Source organism: Triturus cristatus, chromosome 9, assembly GCF_964204655.1.
Source record: "Triturus cristatus chromosome 9, aTriCri1.1, whole genome shotgun sequence".
NCBI classification, from domain to species: Eukaryota; Metazoa; Chordata; class Amphibia; order Caudata; family Salamandridae; genus Triturus; species Triturus cristatus.
Window position 1 is genome coordinate 27,591,549 of NC_140592.1, and position 22,838 is coordinate 27,614,386.

Consider the following 22,838-nt stretch of genomic DNA (forward strand, 5'->3'; position numbering starts at 1 on the left):
TGACCACTGCCTGCCCCCCTGTGACGTGACCACTGCCTGCCCCCCTGTGACCCCTGCCTGCCCCCCTGTGACGTGACCACTGCCTGCCCCCCTGTGACCCCTGCCTGCCCCCCTGTGAGCACTGCTTGCTCCCCCTGTGACCACTGCCTGCCCCCTGTGACCACTGCCTGCCCCCCTGTGAGCACTGCCTGCCCCCCTGTGACCACTGCCTGCCCCCATGTGACCACTGCCTGCCCCCCTGTGACCACTGCCTGCCCCCCTGTGACCCCTGCCTGCCCCCCTGTGACCACTGCCTGCCCCCTGTGACCCCTGCCTGCCCCCCTGTGACCCCTGCCTGCCCCCCTGTGACCACTGCCTGCCCCCCTGTGACCACCGCTTGCCCCACTGTGACCACTGCCTGCCCCCCTGTGACCACTGCCTGCCCCCCCTGTGACGTGACCACTGCCTGCCCCCTGTGATCACTGCCTGCCCCCCTGTGAGCACTGCTTGCTCCCCCTGTGACCACTGCCTGCCCCCTGTGACCACTGCCTGCCCCCCTGTGACCACTGCTTGCCCCCCTGTGACCCCTGCCTGCCCCCCTGTGACCCATGTCTGCCCCTCTATGACCACTGCCTGCCCCCCTGTGACCCCTGCCTGCCCCCTGTGACCACTGCCTGCCCCCCTGTGACCACTGCCTGCCCCCCTGTGACCCCTACCTGCCCCCCTGTGACCACTGCCTGCCCCCCTGTGACCCCTGCCTGCCCCCCTATGACCACTTCCTGCCCCCCTGGGACCACTGCTTGCCCCCTGTGACCACTTTCTGCCCCCCTGTGACACCAGCCTGCCCCCTGTGACCCCAGCCTGCCCCCTGTGACCCCAGCCTGCCCCCCTGTGACCCCTGCCTGCCCCCTGTGACCACTGCCTGCCCCCCTGTGACCACTGCCTGCCCCCCTGTGACCCCTGCCTGCTCCCCTGTGACCCTTGCCTGCCCCCCTGTGAGCACTGTCTGCTCCCCCTGTGACCACCGGCGGCCCCCTGTGACCACTGCCTGCCCCCCTGTGACCCCTGCCTGCCCCCCTGTGACGTGACCACTGCCTGCCCCCCTGTGACCACTGCCAGCCCCCTGTGACATGACCACTGCCTGCTCCCCTGTCACCACTGCCTGCCCCCCTGTGACCACTGCCTGCCCCCCTGTGACCACTGCCTGCCCCCCTGTGACCACTGCTTGCCTCCCTGTCACCACTGCCTGCCTCCCTGTGACCAGTGCCTGCTCCCCCTGTGACCACTGCTTGCTCCCCCTGTGACCACTGCCTGCCCTCCTGTGACCACTGCTTGCCCCCCTGTGACCACTGCCTGCCCCCCTGTAACGTGACCACTGCCTGCCCCCCTGTAATGTGACCACTGCCTGCCCCCCTGTGACGTGACCACTGCCTGCCCCCCTGTGAGCACTGTCTGCTCCCCCTGTGACCACTGCCTGCCCCCCTGTGACCACTGCCTGCCCCCCTGTGACCAATGTCATGATTCCCAAAGAATCAAAGGGGAGTCAGATACCACACTTTTTGAGGTGTTGGTATCTGATCCAGAGGTCTAACGTAAAAGGATGGGTCCTTTCTACAGAATGTGAGGAGGGGGGCCTATGTGTCCCACATTTCACATAAATTCAATGGCCTTGGGTAGAATGGGGCCCCTGTGAAGGTTTTGGGGGGCCTGAAGAAGTTGGGGCCCCCCCGCACTGCATGGGCTGCAGAGACATGAATCACAACCCTGATCTGAACAATGGTTTGCAACCACAATTGAAGTCACAAACAATGAATACATTCCTCTCCGAAATGCAGCTAGAAGGGGGACGGGGGGGCTCCTTTCAAACCCCTCAAATTTGTGATAAGGGCGTGGTAGCACAGCCCCTTCTATGAGTCAGAAAGACTTTTCCGAATAATAAAAGGCCTTTTGTAGATAGTGAAAAGATGTTTTGTGGTTGCAAACTCTTTCGAATCGCAGGCTTGGCAACTGCAAAATCCCTTTCTACATCAGACCCACAGTTCCTATCTCTTCCAACCACACTCTAAGATCTCAGTCCAATATCTGAAGCTGTATTATCACCAAAACATTCACCATCTTGAAGTTACCAAAAGGTGGCATGCATACCCATATACAACTTCTAAATCAGAAACACGCATACATAGGGTTGCTTCTTAGGGTGCAGGTAGATGACCGCTCTGCAGTGACGTCACATGATGAGAATGTAGAGGCTTCCGCCTTTCATGCCCATAGAAAAGGCACGGGAACAGATACCAGCTTCATATGACCCAGTTCTGATTCCGGGTTCACTGCATCAGCTGAGCTTTAAAGAATCGTTGGTTTCCTTCGGTGGTAACCTAGAACCACAGAAATCACCGAAATCTGTACTAGAAGACCAGAGTTTGCAGTGGACTTTAGAGTTAAATAAATGATTCCAATCCCCCCAAACTCTGCACCGTGGTATGGCCTAAAAAGGGCTGATCTGCAGAGAACACAGATTCTTATTCTTAAAACTTCCGTTTTTAAAACATTCAGGTAAACAAGCTCATGCCAGAGTGTAAATGCACCCACTCCGGGTCTCTGGAGATCACAGAGAAGGCACGATGACAGCACAAACACCTCTGGAATACATACCGCCTGCCAGGTCTGTTTATCCCAAAATTATTATGGTACTTAATTTGTGCTGGTGTTTGTCAGGGCTTGGCACCAGCACTTAACTCTTAATACCAGCACCACTTTAATGACACTCCACCACATGGTGGCGTTGTGGTTTGTCTTTTTCTGGACAGACCACATCAGCATATTAACAATGCAACAGACTTAAAAAAAAGAATACCAGCGCATCCACGTCATTTTTTACAGCTGTGGGTGACCTGGAATAGTCCAAAATGTCACTTTTTAGGATGTCAGCACCAGCATTTATCAGCACTGGTGGGGCAGTGGGAGGTGCAAGCCGTAGTGGTCTCCTGAGAAATACCCTCGACCGTGGAACTTATTTTTTTTTTCACATTAACCATAGCTACAAACTTCCCAAAGAAATGTACACCACCATGATAGCCATTTGCAATCGACAACATCATTTGGTGAAGCAATGTTGGCAGATACAGACAGGTCTACAAGAGCCCCCGCCGTCCTCATGCACGGTGTGGAGTAGGTGATGAGTGACAACTAATAGGGTGGAAGTCACCAAAGTGATTGCTAGACTCGGACTTGTTACTCAGGTATGTTTATAGTTTGACTGCTATTTTTGACTAACAATTAGGCCTGGGCGAAATTTTAATTATGCCGGAGTAATCAAAGTAATATTAGTAATGACACACTACTCTTGTGATGCTAAATTTCTGAAATTATGATATGCCAGCTTGAGAAATTAAGAGTAATTTGGGGCAAAAATTATACCACAGGAGCCCAGGAGCAACAAACTAAGACAGAGCGAGTGGCTGCTGCTACTGTTTATGTCCTGTAACATTTAGGGCCTCATTACGATGTCGGTCAGAAAGCATTCTGACCAACTTCGTTTCGGAATGGTTTCCGACTGAATTGGATTCAGGGAGTCCGACCTATCAATTACGATGTGTCCGAACAACGTTCGGTCGGACTCCCATTGACTTCAATGGGAGCCTGTGTTTCGACCGCCAACAGAGGCTCTCATTGAAAAAAGGGGTGGTTGCAGAAAACTGTGCACCCTATGGAAGGCATCCCTTGGTGCCTGCCACACTGTGCATGGTTTGAAAGAGGGGAGCCATGGGTACCCCCACGAGCCACAACCGCAGGCCTCCGGAAGAAGGGGGGCCTGCTATGGGGCCCCAAAGTTGAAAGCCGAACCGTGTCGGACAGACCGATTCAGAAAGGCTGTCCGAATCCGACATTGTAATCGCTCAGTCAGAAATGTGGTCTGTAGAGACGCACGATTCGGCTCTGACCGACTCTGTGTCTCAGAATGCCATTCGGAAGCGAATCAGAACCAAGTCGGACAGTCCGAAAGGTTTCCAACCATAGTAATTGGTCGGTCGGAAACAAGGCTTCCGACACGGATTCGAACAAACCGAGCCTTTCCGACCGACATCGTAATCGGCTCCTTAGTGTTATTTTCTTGGCAGAAAATGTATCCTTGTCTGTATTTTAGATGCAAAGGTGCATTTTGCACTAAGAAAATAGCATAAAATGCTTGATTATGCTTCTCACTTAATTACATATAATTGCAAATCATTTTGTGGTAGTTAAGTTAGAGAGACTTCCGCCAGTTATGCCCACCCCTACTAAGAATCCGAGCATCTACACAACAGAACATTTCTGGTCAGTTTATGCCAAGTGCAACTTCTAATATCTAGTGAGGTTTCCCAACCTGTTCAAGCCATCTTTAAAAAATGTCTTTCTCTGGACAGAAAATGCACCCATGTGCCACAGTTACATTATATAGTTCACCTCACATTCAGCCCTCAGGTCTTGTACATTTTTTGTTGTGAATTGTGTATTGGTTTAGTTGATTGTATATAGTGTTCCTTCCTGAACACCCCACATGATCAACCAATGCAATACAACTAGGTAGATCACTCTCCGTGCATGCATCCATACACACCTGTCCTTTACGCAGGGGCGCATCCATACCTGCAGTACTCCTTTTGCTGCATAACTATGGCTCTCTGTTGGTTTTGATGATGCGCAGCCATCGTCTCCAAGCTCACGGTCCTTCTCTTGACCCCTGGCGGGTGCAAGGGGTTCACCCGCGAGCCACACTGCAAGACAGAAATACAACTCATTTTGAGTGTTAAGCTGGAAAGTGCAAAGGTGTTACTCACCCAAGAAAAGGAAGTGCATACTGACCAATCTGTACTTTAAGACATGGTTTCTATTCAGTCCATGCCTTCAAAGCCAATTAAATGCACCCTATATGAGACACCAGGGTGTATCATCTACATTAATTTCTCCAAAAACACTGAACATCATCGGCACTTTGTCCTCACACATAGTCAGTTTAACACACTTATCTGCCAGTCTGGCACCCACCGCAGCTACTCATTGTACAGTTCCACCCTTTTCTCAGGTTCAGAGGACAAGTGGTCAAGAGTGGTTGCAGGAGGACATCTGGCGTTTAGTGACATCAAGGCATTCAGTCCCCTCCCCAGCGTAGATGCGCAACTCTTATGAAACAGTGATGTCAGAAAGAAAGGACTCTCCCTTAAGATTCTATAGTTTGATACATTAAGACTCATCTGACCTTCAGCTGGCCCCCAACAAATTCTAATAGTAGATAAATATAATCTCAAGTGACAACTCAGTCAAGCTTCACATTCTCATCGTACACCAACAATCAGCCAACATTCAGAAGCCTTGACTGAAAACATAAGTGAGCCAGTTAAATGTGTGTGTGGGTTACTTGTCACATGAGGTTAGATTTATTCAATCTTAGGTGAGAGGTCTAATGAAGATCAGATATATTTGTATGCAAACCATACACTGCTAGGAGAGCACATTTCTTTCCTTCACTTTTTCACATCAGTTTCAAATAGTTATTCAAGAGATTTACAGTTCGGTTTTACAGAATTTCTTTGCTGTCAATGTTCACAAATATATATTAAAGACTATAGTCAGCATTCAAGATGCAGGATAACCATCCCGCAAGATGTTTTTAGGCTCATTACCCATCCATGAGCATATTCTTCACTCACATCTATGAGTAAGTGTGCCACACTATCCAAACAAAGAAGTCACACTCACAATACAGTTTTCATTACTTCAAGTGCAATTACCAACCAAATCGAAAGAGGTTCCCCATTTACTGGACCTGGATCGACCACGCTATCGTCCACTTCACCATCTCCGATGCCCAGCACACCATCACCATGCACCATAGCGCCACCCGCCGCAGCTGGAGCAAGGTAACCGATACACAATGGACACAAGCCCTCAGCACCACAAAACCCAAAACTTCAGCAGGTCTTGACCAGGCCATCCAGAACTTCTCCCCCTAGATCACCAACTCTGCCAACAGGGACCACCTCGCAGAAACCAGCAAAGGCCAACAAAACCTCCAAACATGCCAGCCGGTACACCCCAGAACTCAGAACTGCCAAGTGCAGCAGCCACCAACTTGAGAAGACATGGCGCATCACAAAGGACCCCCCTTTCGAAAAGAAGCTCTCAAAACAACCTTTAGCAACTACCACGGACACCTCAAGGAAGTCAAGAGAGCAGCTATCACTACCCACATCAACACCGCAGTCAACCACATGAAGGAGCTCTTGAGAATCGTCAAAGAATTCCCCAACCCGACAGCCGCTGAAAACACCGGCCACCCCTTCCAAGAACTCTGGAACACACTCCCAGACTACTTCCAAGCAAAATCACCGTCTACAACTTCGACCCTCAACCCACTTCACTCAGCCTCAACAACCTCAATCTCCCAGCTAACACCAGCTGGAAAATCACCACCTGGTCTCCACTCACCACTCAGACCACCACAGCCATCATGCCATCTATTCACTCTGGGGCGCACACTGACACCTGCCCCCACCATTTCTTCAACCTTGGAGCCAACTCAATCGGCACAGAACTCACCAGGGTCCTCAACATCTCCATCTCAACGGCAACCTTCCCAGAAAAATGGAAACACGCAGAGGTCAGACTCCTCCTAAAGAAACCCTTCGCCCACCCAAGCGACCTCAAATACTACTGACCGATCTCCCTGCTCAGCAAAGGTACTTGAGAAAGCCATCAACAAACAACTCACTGAATACCTGAAACACACTCATCTCCTCGATGCTTTTCAATCAGAATTGCATGTGAACCATAGCACCCAGACTGCACAGATATATGCCACAGATGACATCAGAACTCTCCTCGACTGTGGACAAACTGTGGCCCTAATCCTCCTCGACCTCTCAGCTGCATTCAACACCATCTCCCACCACACCCTCATTGATAGACTCTACAACATCCGCATACAACAAAATGCCCTCAAACTGATCATCTCCTTCCTCACAGAACTCACACAGAGTTCCCAGATGCCCCACTGCACCTTTGCGCCCAAAAACATCATATGCGGCATACCACAAGGATCATTCCTCAGCCTCACCCTATTCAATATCTACATGACCCCCCTCACAGAAACCGTCAGATCACATGGACTCGACATAATCTCCTACTCAGACAACACTTAACTAATCGACTTGCTCACCGAGGATCCCTCCAACGCCAAAATCAAGTTCTGCAATGCCATGAACCACATAGCCAAATGGATGAGAGACAACTGCCTCAAACTCAACTCCGACAAAACAGAAGTTCTGCTCTTCAGGAAGAAAACCTCCATTTGGGACCACACCTGGTGGCCGGCACAACTCGGACCCACGCCGGCCTACCATGTACGCAACCTCAGCATCATCTTTGACAGCCAACTGACCATGAAAAGACAAGTAAACGCAGTCGCCTTCTCCTGCTTCCACACCTTCCGCATGCTCCGCTAATCTTCAGATGGACCCTAATCAACACCAGAAAGACCCTCACACATGCCCTTGTCACCAGCCGCCTCGACTCCGGCAATGCTCATTACACTACAATCTCCTCTAAACTCCTCAGAAGACTCCAGAACATACAGAACGCAGCTGCCAGACTCATCCTAGACCTCCCCAAACAGACTCACATCACCCCCCACCTCAGAAACCGCCACTGGCTGCCCATCCCAAAGAGATGCCAGTTCAAGATCGCCACACATGCCTACAAAGTCCTTCACGACCAAGGACCTTCCTACATCAACCACCGACAGAACTTCCATCTACCCTCAAGGCACCAGCGCTCCGCCTCACTCACCCTTGCACACCCCCCTCAAAACTGACACAGCCACAGCAGGGGCCGCTCCTTCTCCTACATCGCACCAAGACTTGGAACAGCCTGCCCCTCTACCTCTGAACAGCACCCTCCCTGGCGGACTTCAGAAAGAGGCTCAAGACCTGGCTTTTCGGGAAAGAAACGGCTCCCTCAGTGTCCAGATACACATAGGGGTGATAGTGTTGCGCTCTACAAATACTGACTGATTGATTGATACCTTGATTCACTGCAGCTCAAGAATGTTAACTCTCTGAACAAACACCAATACCATCTTCGACAAACCAGCGTATGTGTTCTCACGGCCCACCTCACCTGCTCACTGGCCCCTCAGCACATTTCACATATCCCTGCATGACCAGAACTCCACCCACCTGAACAAAGGGCAATGAACAAGGCATTAGAAGCACATAACCCCTGAACTTTGATTTCAAGGTGGTAAAACATTGCTCACTTTGTTGCAACTGCCCGCTAAGATGGTATCTGGCCTTCCAAGTTCTAGGAAAATCAATGCATAAAAACAAAGAAATAAATAGTCTAGAAGAGGCAGGATTCAGTGGTGAATGTAGAGCATTATGAGGGGAGTTTTTCACTTTACAGCTCAATTGATGTAAAGAAACATCAATGCAATTTCCAAGGATGAACCTTAAGGTGGGGTGAACAAGGCATTGGTTGATGTCCCGCACACTGGTTTATCCAGGCAGTTTCCAAAGACAATAGGGCGCACCGACCTCTAGCCTGTACAATAACGTCCTTGAACTTGGCTTTAGCCCTGCTGAGACATAGAAGGCCTTAAGGCTGTTTTTTCTCATTCTTATTTCTCCATTATCTTTTTTTATTCATTAATTGCATTTTTAACTAACTCATTAAAAAATGTGCTAGAAGTCAAATCACACCACAAGTTCATGCAGTGACCACCCACTTGTTGCACTGCGACTGCTCAATGAACACCTGCTTCCTTTGCTACCGAATGGTGTGCAGTTCTTGGCTTCTTTTTCCCAGTCAATGCACATGGACTGTCTCCATTGGCTTCTGCCTCCCAGGTATTAGGTACAATACCAACACTCGGACTGAATGAAACACATGACTTGATGTGTTTTCTCTGAATTTTACAGACATACTATAAAAGTACTACAATAGCGATGAAAGGCACATTTAGACACTAGACCAGAGGCGCAACTAGAGCCAAATTTCGGGGGGGGGCTAAGAAAAGATTTCGGGGGGGCTGAATCTTTTAAGTCATAGGCAGAGTGGAGCTGCAGGGGCTCTTAGAAGGGGTGAAACAACAGCGAGGCCTCATTAACATGCAAATGGTCTTTTAAAGACCTGTGAAGTGCTCGGGTGCGGCTGTGTGTGCGCCGCGAGGCTGTCTCAGCCCGGGTTGCCACACGCGTCGGGGGGGGGCTGAAGCCCTGTGAGTCCAATGGGTGTTGCGCGCCTGCACTAGACATAGGAAATGAGTTGATAACTTTTATAAAACAGACTTAAGACATCTTGAACTACTGAATGAAAGAGTCTGAAATGTCATATGTACTACGGAATAGGATATACTTCTGTGGAATGGAACTTTTCCAAACTGAATCCCAATGATGGCCAACAAAGAAATATGAGTATTTGCGCTCATCTAAATGGTTGCAGAACGGAGATTTGCAATCCTCAAATAATTGGTGGTAGGCATGTTGAATGTTCATGCATATTTTTGCAATGTGAATTCCATTATTTATTAAGAGAATAGTTTTGGGCTGCGTAAAAACGCCTTTCTATTAATGGAAGTTATTGTTTGAGTACTGGTGAAAGGCTGTTTTGTTAATCCCAAATGAATCCAGCAAAGGAAATTTTAATGAATATAAGAATGTCTTTTATAAGCTTCAGAATATTAAATGGATGAAACATTAAAAAAAACATGCCTTCTGTAAAGTGAAAATCTAAGTAATTAAATCTTAAATTTAAATACAATATGTAATAGTCAGCCAGTATACTTCGCATAAGTGTATGCTCTTTTGATCTATAGGGAAAATCACCATAGAAAATACGTTTCATTGGATAACAAGTAGCGTTAATGCAAAGTTTCAATGATTTTTTAAGCTTTTTAATTGTTACTTCAAATATTTAGGAAAATGAGAGCATTGTAGATGATATCATCAGCATCTGATATTCATACAGACCTCCTACTCCACCAGCTATGAAAATACACGAAAAGTGGAGGGAAAATCTGCATTCCTAACCTGAACTTGTTGCTGGAAATTTAAACATATGGAATGACATATGTTGGGGTAATACAAAAAAAGAGGAAATACTGGCTGGGTATACAAGGCGCACTCTACTCCTTATTCAAAATTATCTGTGAATGAAATGTTCATTCAACTTAAAGTTCATCTGGTGCTTCAAGAGGAGAGGAAGTCAGTCATCCCTCCCATATAGGAAAAAGTCCACAATTTATGAAGCAATTTTCTCCAAGCACACAGAGAGTAAACTGAGGTCGATATCCTTGTAACTGTCCATATGCCAACACGTGTTTCGTCTACAACTGTTCACAGCAGACTTCATCAGGGCACATGTATCTACAATACAAATATATAAGGTAATCAGAAGGAGTATTTTCTTATCAAAACACTGTTCCCGTCACCCCAGTTTTGTGACTAAATTTCCTCACATTGTAGCGATTCAGTTGTGATTGAGTGATTCATGCGTCTTAATTCTCGAGAACACTCCTAAGTATTCACAGTTACCGTGGTGTTCATATCAAATTATGTTCAGTGCTATAACATGCAAGGGTGTAGGCATGCAAGTGAATCGTTCTGTAATATCATATTAAATTATAGTGCATATTTAAGTAATGGGGGAGTACGGAGCAATTACTCACTGAGTTTATCAAGGTACTAGATGCGTCAACCAAGGGGATCTTTTTAGTTTTGAAAAAGGATCTGATATCATTTAGTCGTTCGGGTATTGTTGCCAATACATTTGACGTGGAAATCGTGAAACGGGCCGACAAATCTGCTTTGCACTCTCAAGCGCGTGTTGTGGAGTCTCGCGTTTTTCCTGCCAGGTGCGAACGGCAGAATAATTTTGCCATGGACCAATTGGAGGAATTCGACAGGAACTCTGCATGCAAGTGTAATGCGGAGTTCCCCAAATTATAATTCTGCCCGGGCTTACATATATGCACCCTTTAAGGCCAAGCAAGACAATTCAATGCTACTCCCATCAGTGCCATGAGAACCATTCCTTTATGGCTCACAGGATCCAATACAGAACAGAGCAGCGGTCTCACGCCCACTCCATTGTTATGCTTGGTGGATAAGTCCAGCATCTACGTTCACTGGTAAGTCCTCCCACTGCTTGCGGGGTCTAACTACTTGGAAATTGGGACGAGTGAGTCAGACACTGCACTCACACATGTGTGAGGTGCAATATTTAGCCACAAATGTGTATAACAGGTTTTGGGGCTATCTACATCCCTACATTTTGCATTTTCGAGCTAAATTATCAGAAAACAGTGCAGGTCATGAGGAAACCAGCAAGTGTTTGAAGCAGTAACAAGACCAATGTTTTGTGTTTAGAGTGAAGGTTGTTGTACCAGGCTTGTTGCCGAGCTGGTGTTGAGCTGGCCCACTTCCTTTGTCAGCGATAAGTGGCTAGAAACCATGGTTATTGTGACTCTGTCTGGGTAAATGACAGGAGTGAATCTGGGGGAACCTGTTTGGCAAGGAACAATACGCTGTGATGAAGTGTACAACGACGCGGTGGTCACATAAGGAGAGGCCACCGGCTCCTTCGGACGCCTTGGCAACAGTAATCCATGACTGGTGCAGCCAAATCCCTGTATCAGGGACATTTCTAGGAGTAAGAGATGACTCTTTTGGGATTATGACCTGAAACCCGTTTTTTGGTGTTGGGACCGACAGATTTAGGTGGCTATGAGAGTGTCTGTCTTCAATAGAGCCAAAGGCAGTTAAAGAATGCGCATTGGATCGCCCCTCTTCAGCCTTTGGCTTCCATATATTTCTCAAGGTTTGCAATGTTTTGATGGGCTGACCATCCATATTATGACATTTTCAAGATGTTTACAATGTACCATTTGTGTTCCCATTAGATCTTTGTCATAGGATTAGAAGTCCATTTGCTAAACTGCAGATGCAACAAAGGGTGTTGCTGAAAACTGAGACCCAGTGTGAAATTGGAGACTGCATAGCAACTGAGGTAATTTGAGTAGACATACTGAGTTTTTAGTCTATCCAAAGTGAGGGGAAGGCCCCATACTTGTTGGCCAGAGAGAGTGGTCCCAACAAGTGATTTATTACCTAGTGTCAATAACTCAGTCCTTTGTGCATTCAGCTTAATAAGGTTGTGGCTCATCGACATCTGTATTTCTGGAAGGCCGAGATCGCCCGCTGATGATGCTGCATCCTCTTCCTGTTTATGCGGGAGTTGGGCATCATCCACATATGAAACTGAGATGAATAACCAAAATATTGTTTCAAAAATATTGTGGTGCAACGAGATTGTCCAATAAATATCGTTAAGTCAAAAATATAGAGAGACAGAATAAACAAGATAAGAATATAGTTTTTTTATGTATATAAAATCTTTTAAAAATATTTTTGCATATAATATTGCCTACTTTTTTGTAGGTGTATTAAATATTATTTTTGTTAAATTAACTGAATATATACTAGTTGTATTGTTATGTATTATCAATTTATTTTAGAAAGTTTTCATAATTTAGTAGCAGGCTGTTGGGTGTGTAGGGTAGTAAGATGAGAAATTATTTAAATTATAAATGATTGCTTTTATTTTAAATAATTAAAATTAATTGGTAATTAACTATGTTAATTATTTAAGTAGCTAGTGTATTTTGTGATCTTTAATGTATAATTTAAATGTTCTACAATGTGATCAATAATTTGTAGTTTTGTAGTGGGTTCTTATATTTGTTGAGGGATAGTTTGGCAACTTACTGAAAAATTTCATTATTTTTTTGTTTTTTTTAAGTTGGTCAAAAGATTAATTGAAAAATGAGTTATATAAATTATCTGAATGTTTATTTGTACAAGAAGGGCAAATCCAGCGAAACAGGAAAAAGCATAGCTGAAGCCTTCGCGACTTATTACGAACAGATGTATCAATCCACCACAACCCGCACAATGGAGGACTGTGTTCAGCTACTAAGGGAGGTACGACTCCCCATGACTGCGCAAAACGTTAGAGAAGAACTAGATCAGGACATTATAGAAAAGGAAATCTGTGGGGCCATTGCGGGGCTCCAGTCGGGGAAAGCAGCTGGGCCCAATGGTATACCTATAGAATTATATAAAGGAGTGGCTGCCCTGCTCACCCCACCCATGCTTAGTATGTTTGAAGAGTCACTGCAGCGGGCGGCCTACCGAAGGATCAACGTTTGGCTACGATAGTGGTCATCCCCAAGCAAGGCAAACCCGGAGTGCTGTTCCTCCTACAGGTCAATATCCCTGCTTAATGTGGAGGCAAAGATCATGGCAAAAATAATAGCCACCAGACATGCTGAAGTAATAACAGACAGACACCGGGACCAGTCAGGCTTTATGCCTAAGCGAAGCACTAGACTCAACCTCAGGCATTTATAGGGAGTGATGCACGCAGCCAAGCTCAAACCAGATGAGAGCGCCGTACTCCTCTCGTTGGATGCCCAAATGGCGTTTGACAGTATAGAGTGGGACTATTTGGCTGCAGTGATGGAGTGACTTGGCTTTGGCCCCAAGCTAAGGGCCTGGATTAGGCTGTTATACACGAATCCAAGGGCAGAAATACGAGTAAACGGCACAGTGACAAGACAAGTAAAGCTTAGCAAGGGTACACAGCACGGATGTCTGCTCTCTCCTATGCTATTTGCAATTGCTATAGAGCCATTGGCGGCATGGGTTAGAGCAGTGCTTAATTTGTGCCGGTGCTTTCCGGTGCTTAGCACCGGCACCTATTTCTCAAGGCCGGGTCTACAGTATAGTCTGTACTCTGCATGCAATATGGGTAAAAATTGTCTGTGCGCTGCTCACTAAACTCAGCATAGGGTCCCAGCCTCCCTGGTGATGAACTGATATTGCACGTAACTGCGTGCTGGCAAAATATCTCTAATTAGATGTAGCTGCCTGGCTGCCCGCCTTTTTACAAGATGCACATCACCGCCAAAAAATGAAACTGCCTGGGTCCCTGCCTCGGCGTAGGTCACCGTCACACCCCATTTTGCAATCGTTTATGAGCTACCAACGAACGATTGTAAAATATATTAATAGCCCACCCTGTCCCTCCGTGGCGAATCTTCAAGTGTGTGCCCAGATTCAGGCCAATAAGCGTTGTTTCTGCCCGCGGCCCGCCCAGCGTACTGCGCAGCCGCAGGGGGCTAATCATCAGCTAAAGACAAAAGCAGGCAGCGTGTTGCGCAGCAGGTCTCCCTCCCAGATTAATTAAGGCTGTCCCGGTAAGTAATTAAAATGATTCGAATAATCATGACGTGTGTACTTGTTTGTGTTCAGAATTATATTTCTCTAAAGCATTGACATGGCTCATTATGTCAAATAATATTTTATAGTGTGGGGCCCTCGGCTGCAGCTCTTCCTCCGCTGCTGCTGGGTTTTCACTTTTGCTGCAAAATAATTCTTTTTTAAAGTTAAAAGTTAAAAGCCAGCAGCAGTGGAGGAAGAGCTGCAGCTGTGGGCCCCACACTATCAAACGTGATTTAGCATATTGAGCCATGTCAATGCTGTGTAGACGAATATAACTCTGAACACTGGCACACGGCTGATGGCAGAGAAACAAGGATACCTGAACGTGCCACTCGAAGCTAACTTCACGTTCAGGCAGTCTTGTTTTTCTGCTATCAGCTGGAACAGCTACCCCTCAAGTATATACGCTTAATTCTACGGGAGCATGGGTACTGGACCTCCTTCTTTCTAACTTAGTTCCCAGTCCCCAATTCTCCTCGTGTTACCAGAGAAACAAGAATACCTGAACGTGCCACTCCAGTCAAAATTCACGTTCAGGCAGTCTTGTTTTTCTGCTATCAGCTGTGTACCAGTGTTCCGTGTTATATTTGTAAATTCACCCCAAGTCTATTTCTTTCTTACGTAGCCAGGGAGAGTGGGGCCCCATTTCTATGCTTGCATTTCAGCCTACCTGCGCCAACGTTCAATTCAATTGATTTTAAACATTTTTGGAGGGAGGGCATTTCTGGGCGGGAGATCCCATTGTAGTTAAGATGAGACCACAGAAAGTGGTTGCTCGAAATGATGGTGAGCTTCCTGAAGAGACTATTAAAAGAGAGAGCGGGAAATACCTGCCTTTGAAAGGCAGAGAGATGGAGCGACCAGTATTAAAGGATTACAAAAATTACCTCGACATCATGTGCCAACATTTGGGGACAGAAAAGAAGTGCCATTTCGAACACAAAGTGAGCCACCCTAATTTTGCCATTAACTTGCACTCAATTGGAAGAAATAAATCTGCTTTCTTGATTATAAAAATAGCACTCCCGCCTAAATAGGGAGCTCTGATCCATGATATCTAAGCCCTTCATTTTGACATCTTAAGTGCACTGATCTCTCCTCCTCTTTTCACTGTACGTTCCCATTGCGGACTGGCGTATAGGGCAATCAGGTCGTGCCTGGTGGGCTGGTGTGTATCGGCCAATCCTTTGGCTCTTTGTGGGTCTGTTTTATGGTCTGATGGGCCGGCTATTTTCGGGCCCAGTCCAATCCTGCCCCCTTTACCTGCACAGATGCACTCAACAAACTGTTAGTATATAAAAAGCAGTTATAAAATTAAACAGCAAGTATTGCCTCTAGTAAGTTAATTTACCTAATGAACAAGTCAATATAATCAAAAATACTAAAGCATGTTTAAGCTGTTAGTAAAGATTTTGCATCTCACTGGTCCCTCAATATGGAGTCTGATGGTGCTCATGATCGAGTCACAGGTGGGCACAGGTATGCAAACTTCACACTCAAAATTGAGCATGCTGTAGTTAACTCGGTTCACAACGTATAAACACTTTACCAACTGTGCCTTATTTCAGTTGAGGAAGTTTAACATGTAGAAAAAAGTTTTGTGAGAGAATTTTCAAGTTAAAAGTGGAATTTTGGAGCTCAAATTTAGTGGACGTTTTCATCACTAGTTGCTTTCAAAAACTTTGTATACTTTGGGCCAATATCTAAAGTGTTCAAAGTTTGAAAAACAATGTAACATAGTTATGGAGGCAAAACCTTTGTGGCCTTCCACAAAGGGAAGTACCTCGTCAGTAATAGGGTGCGGGATGAGCTTCACATTTTCACAATCATACTGGGATATCATTACTATATGAGAAGCAGGCATGAGGAGGGTTCAAGAGCCGGTGGATAGGTAGAGGAATGCGGATTGTGAGGGGCATCAATGCCCCACTCTACATCTCCAGCAGAAACCCCATCGGCGATATCCAGCTAGGACTTGAATGTGTAGCCTGAAGTGTGGGGCTTTTGATATGGACGGGGAGAGTGGCGCTCTTGATATGGACGGTGGTACCCTGCTCCTCGTCTTCAGGCCTCTCTTACTGAATGTGACTCCTTCACCTCTAAGGTGCAGACTCAGACTCTGAGTGTGATACTCTCCTGTCTTTGTAATCTTATACTCACTGTGATACCCTCCTGGTCTGCAGGCCTTTCATAGAGAATGTGTGTGACGATACCCTCATACTCTGCAGGGACTCTGAAAGGGAGTCTGATGGCACCCCCGTCTGCTGTGCTTCAGTTCCATGACCGTCCTCATGTAACGGGCTCAGGTATAGACTCCCAGACTGTGAGGTGCACCCACCGCAGCATGGAGGGTGTCTGATAGTAGCAAAACACTGTACTTTACTTACTTCACAGCACAGCGACACCCCTAAACTGATGTTCTCTAAATAGTGTGAAATTCCTTTAGGACTGTTAAACATATTTAACAGATTAGTACCTTTAGCTTGAAAGCACATGTTGGCTGCCTCCAGAATATTTCATTTTGTGTTTTTGTTAAAATCAATTAAATTGAAGACGTGTGCATTTTGCTGTGAAAATGATGAATACATTTTTACAATCTCTATCATCCTTATCTTGGCTGCCTCGTGTATATATTGCACTGACAAATGATTGTCTTCTACAGCATGTAAAATAAAAAAGAAAACAGTAGAAGAGCTTGCAGTAAACATGTAAAACAACCCTTTAAAGTTTGCTCAAGGTTGCCTCTTGGCTTTACAAAGTGTGCATGTCACATTCACTTGGGAGGTTTGGAATGCTACAATACCTGCAACGAGCACACACTTAAAAGGTGCGCATCTGTGGTGTATGTATTGAGTTTATGAATCTTATATAGTTTTGATATGCTTCTGACCATTACTGACTCTGAGAGAGTCCCAGTGACAGGAACATGTTCCAGGCTGCAGTGGCACTTGGACCCGGGGTGAAGGGGCAACTGATAGAGGTCCATTTGTCATACTTGCATTGGTGACCTTTGCACCATTGTAATGCAACTGATAGCTTCTCCACTTGTTAGCTGCCATAGTGGGGTTGTCAGTACACTGTTAGCTGTTTATATATATTTCAGCTGTATATCTCAAGGAAAGTAGGTCTCAATACGGCCTGTTGTTTACCTTCTCGTCTCTTCCGTGAGAAGTATCTGTGTGTGTGTCGGATGACATGATAAGTTGCCTCTTCCTGGTTTCATACAATGCTCAATCCACCATGCACTCGCCCCAAACATTCAGCCCCGTTCCACAGATTTAGTTATAAGAGTAATCTAGATAGTTCCTGTTCACCTTCTTTACCTTTTATTTAAAGAAATGCTTTGCTGGGTCTGGTTCCTCAGTGGGCTAATAAATCAATTCCAGGAATCTGTGTTTGATCTCAATTAAAAATTTAAATAATGGTGGGACACTCAGTCTTTCATCTTTCTGAGGTCGATAAAATGAGTGCTATTGAGTTGGAAAATAACATCTTTAATTTTGCGTTAAGGCCCCCTTTGGTGAGTATGTGCTATACAAACATACACGGTGTGATAAGGACACAGAAATGTATTTGAATCTTTTGGTTTTCAATTTCTTTGCAATATTACATTGTCATTATTCCCTCTGTCCCACCTTGACCCAGTACTTTTCATACTCGTATCCATTCCCATGACCTCCTTTCTTTCCTTTATCCCATCTTTTTCCTTTCCTTTTTCTCTTTCTCAGCACCTCCAGCCATGCCTTCTTCCCTCTTTCCATTCTTGCTTCCTTACACCCTCATTCATTCCCCATCCTTCTTTCCCCCTTGGTGCATGTCTCCCTTCTTCCTTCATTCATTCCTTGCTTTTTTTCCTGCTCCTTCCTTCATCCCTTCTTTAATTTCTTCCTTTGTTATCCTCAACCTTTTCTTCGGCTTTTCCTCCTCCTTTCTTTTCTTCTTTCTATTAATCCATCACACAACATTCATTTCCTTTCTCCCTCTATCCCTTCATTTCTTCCTTTCACATTCTTTTCTTATTTTCTTCTTCTTTCATCCATTACTTATTTATTTCCTCACTTCAGTACTCCCTTTCCTACCTGCATTTGTTGCTGCTTTCTGTGATATACTCCTTCCTTCATCCCTTCCTATCTTTTAAACAGCACAGTACAAGCACATTGTCTTTAGTTTGTAAAGCTGCATTTTGAGATTTACACACATTCCCTAATTTGAGTTCACTTTTAAGTTATTGTCATAGGTGTCTTTGAAATCAAGGAGAGGGGGCTCTAAAATCCAAAGGGATGGCGCACCCAATAACTTTAAAGTTTCAAAAATATGTTCCCTTAGGATATTGAATCCATTCAACAATTCATAGGTGTTCCATATTTTATATGAAGTTATGTTATATTGATTTGTATAGCGCACTAATGACCCGAGAGGGTATCCGTGCACTTGGGCAGGTATGTAGATGTGAGGCGCCAAGGTGCTTATGTAAAGAGCCAGGTCTTCAGCTTATTGTAGAACTCATGGAGTGAGGAAGCGACCCTGACGTGTTGAGGCTTGTGGATGTGGGTGGAGCCAATAACGAAGTCGGCGGCCCACAGGATGAAGTGGGCAGACCGGGGAAGTGGGTGTGTCCTCCTAAAAAAATTACAGCACCTGCACTTAATATTTTACAAATTAAGCACTGGGTTAGAGGCGACCCGATAAGAAGAGGCATAACGATAGGAGAGGAATGGGAGGAGGGAAGTTGGCTCTATGCAGACGATATACTCATATATGCTACCAGACCTTGCTCGACGGTGCATAGAATACTACACATATTTTAACTGTTTGGCAGCTAGTCAGGCTACAGAATAAACTAGAGTCCCTAATATTTGTTTTGGCAGGAGGAACGCCGACATTATCAACCGCTGGGAGTGCACTCCCGATTTGGGATAAATTTCAAAAACAGAACACACATTTAGAGATGAAGATTTGACTCACCAGCTGCATAAATTGTGAAGAAATGTGGCACACTGGCTAGAACTGCCACTCTCATTGATGGGCCGGGCAGCTATCTTCAAGATGATGGCTTTGCCGTGCTTACTATTTGTACTACTAAACACTCCCTACAGAATACCAGTGGGGGTTCTTTAAAAAAATTGATGCTGAGCTACGACAACTGCAATGGGATGGGGGGAACCCTCGAATAGCACTAAGCAAGTTACAGAGAGGCCGATACAACGGTGGGATAGCAGCCCCCTACATACGCAAATACTACTGGGCGGCACAGCTAGTCACGGTAAATGACTGGGTCTTTGCTAGGGGTGGGCGGAATTTGCGTAATCGCGTTACGCAAATCTCCGCGAAACGGTAAAAATCTCCGCGAACACGCAGAAATTCCGCGAACACGCGGAATTGCTTGTTCGCGATGCTTTTTTCCTGTTCACAATCGCTGTTTGCGTGCTCGGGGAGAAATATCTCGCGAACACGCATTTTGAGAACGCGAACAAGCAAAAAATTTCGCGAAGTCGCGGAAAGCAGAATTTTGGGCAATTTCGCGTTCTCCGCGGAACGCGAAATTACCCAAATTCCGCAAATTCCGCGAGCGGAACGGAATTTACCGCCCAGGCCTAGTCTTTGCTGGCAGAGAGGAGCTGGCTTATCGAGTAGACCATTGGGCAATGGGACAGAGAGAGTACCTAGAGGCTCTATACAGTATAGGTCCTACCGGAAATTTGCCGACCCACATTCAAACAACAGTCAGACTATGGAGAGAGGCGACTAAGTTTCTGGGGTGGGAGGGCAAACTGACAGAGTGGACTCCTTTGTGGGATAGTGATCTATTGAGAGGTGCGAGAGTTAAAAGGTTTCCGGGCATAGGAAATTCAGGGCATAGAATCTCTGGGGGATGTATGGAAGGGCCAAGAAATAATAGATTTTCAGAGACTGCAGGATGAATATCGAATGCCAGACACTGATAGCTTTAGATATATTCAGTTGAAACATGCACTGTCAGTGCACATAAAAAAGGGAAAAAGTATACCTGAATACTCACCGCTAGAGGATCGACTTATAGCGGATCCGATAGAGGATAAGGCAAGCTCCCTAATATATAAGAAAATAATGAACAACACCCCAGATCCACTGGAAGCCCTTAGGTGTCAATGGGAGGGAGATGTAGGACTCTTGGAGGAGGACTACTGGTCGGAAGTCATACAGAGCCCAACAGAGGTAGCCATCAGGGCCCGTTTCCGATTAATACAACTAAAAATAGTACACAGATAATACACAACCAGATAGAGACTCTTTCTAATGGGCAAACGTAACACAACAAAGTGCCTGAGGGGATGTAGTGAATAGGGCACCTTTTTCCACACGATATGGAGTTGTCCTGAACTGCAGAGATTCTGGAAGGGGACGACAAAAGTGATGTCCAGGGTGATGGAACAGGTAGTCCCGATGGAGGCCAAATGGCACATACGAACTGTAACAGCCGACCTGGAATGGTCACAATACAATAAACTATGGCTGATGCTCGCCGATAAGGTGGCCAAGAGGAACATAGCCAGACTATGGGGGACACCCCAGATACCTACAGTAAGGGAGTGGAAACAAGATCTAGATTGGTGCTGTGCCACAGAGAAGGTAATTTATATGGGGAGGGGGTGCCCTGGAAAATGGGATAAAGTGTGGGGGAACTGGGCGAAATACAGAGAACTGTAATATGAAGGGGATATATGTCTATGCGGCTAGGGGAGAATAGGGTTAGAGGGCCACAATGGTGTTTGGAATGATAATTGGATATATCTTAGAATTGTGTAATCATCAGAGGAATTAGAGAAGACACAAGGGGGTGAAGTGATGGGAGAGGGATCCATACTGTCAAATACTGTAATGTACTGCTATGCATTGCTCATATGAAAAAATAAAAAGATTTTTAAACAAATGTTTATTTGTGATTTCAATTATTTGTTGTATTTTAAATATTTTTTTAATTTGTTGATACATATAAACTTTTTATATGTATTATATATTTATTATTTGTTTAATGTAATTTCTATTTTAATACTATTCATTTTTTTCATAATTTATTTTAATGTTTTTGTGTTTTTGTGGTATTACGGATGGAAGCGTATTTATTTTGTAGTGAGTTATTTCGTTTTATATTTGTCTAAATATTTCTTTATGAATACATATTATTTTTTCTACTACATTTAATTAGATTTATTTATAATGTATATATTTCTATTTTATTTAATATAATTATGTTGTTAGGTATTTAAATGTTTTTTAAACTATAAGGAATTGTAATGGTATATTTATCCTTCAAAAGTTCAAAACTTTCCCTGCTTTTCCTTATGTTGGACTAGGAAAAGCAAATCTAACCACTCCAAATTCCAACACTTTTTATATTTTTGCTTCGATTGGAGTTGGAATAGTAAATACAGCCCCTCTAAAGTCTAATAGGTTCCCTACTGTTGCTTAGATTGGAGTGGTAATAGTAACTCTAACCCCCTCTAAAGCCAATACTTTCTCTGGTGTTGCTTGCATTGGGGTGAGAATAGTAAACTAAACTCCCCTAAAGCACGATACTTCCACTGATTTTGAGTAGAATACTAGATCTAACCCCTCAAAGTCCAACACTTTCTCTAATGTTGCTTAGATTGAAGGGACCGTAGTAGCTCTAACCCCTCCAAAGTCAAACACTTTCTCTAATGTTGCTTACTTCGAAATGAGAATAGTAAATGTAATCCTGCCAAAGTCCAACACTGCCCCTACTTTTGCTTCTTACTATTCTGAAGTCCAACACTTTTGTTATATTGTTGTTTTTCTTTAATATTTTCATTATTGTTATCCGCCTGCTTTTCATGGTGGGTTCACCGCCATGAAAGGGCTGGCGGAAAGGAACATCGTTATGCCGACGGTGGTGCCTGGTAGCCACCACCACCATTGTAGGCATTACTCCACCTCTGATGGACTGACTGGCTCTTTGAGCCCGTCGGATCTGTGGCGGTCGGTGTTTCCGACCGTCACACATCCGCCCGCCACCCCAATGTGGCAGGCAGAAAAAATTATTGCGAAGGCAGTGGGACTGCCACCGACGGGCTGCCGGTAGCGGTCCCAAAGTCATCGTAATCAGGCCCCAAGGGTGGTTGGTTGGTGAGCAACCAAGAGTTGTTGTCCTCTATCATGATTTTCGGGTGCTAGACGGGCACCCGGTGAGATTATTTCATTGCAGGCAGTCGCGACTGTTTGCAGTGCGAATGTTGCTACCCGAGTAGAACATCTACTCAAGCGGCAGCAAAGAAGCAGAGCCCTCTGGGTGGTGCTGTTTGCACTGATTTTGTAGCACGAAACAAGCTCCCGGCGCTAAAAATCAGCGCGAGCAGCACGCTGTGCTGATTTCTGCCTGAGTTTTCGCAGAGTTTTTGTGTAATTCCGCATAATTCTGCAGAGTGAAATTCTGCAAGTTTCTCCCCGCCCCCCCCCTCCCCCCCCCCCCTCGAAAGCAGCACCCTTTGTCAGTGGGGCTTTTGCAAAGCAATCTATTTTCAGTGGCCTTATGTCTATTGTGAG

At 45.4% G+C, this 22,838-nt stretch overlaps 1 protein-coding gene across 1 annotated transcript in view; it reads right to left on the reverse strand.

Moving 5' to 3' along the window:
* Positions 1-22,838, reverse strand: part of LOC146797300 (uncharacterized) — a 99,724-nt gene that overhangs the window by 42,476 nt on the left and 34,410 nt on the right. Inside the window, exon 4 of the mRNA XM_085624291.1 lies at positions 4,606-4,733. Coding sequence (XP_085480417.1) covers positions 4,606-4,733 — 128 coding nt within the window. The remainder of the gene's footprint in view (positions 1-4,605; positions 4,734-22,838) is intronic.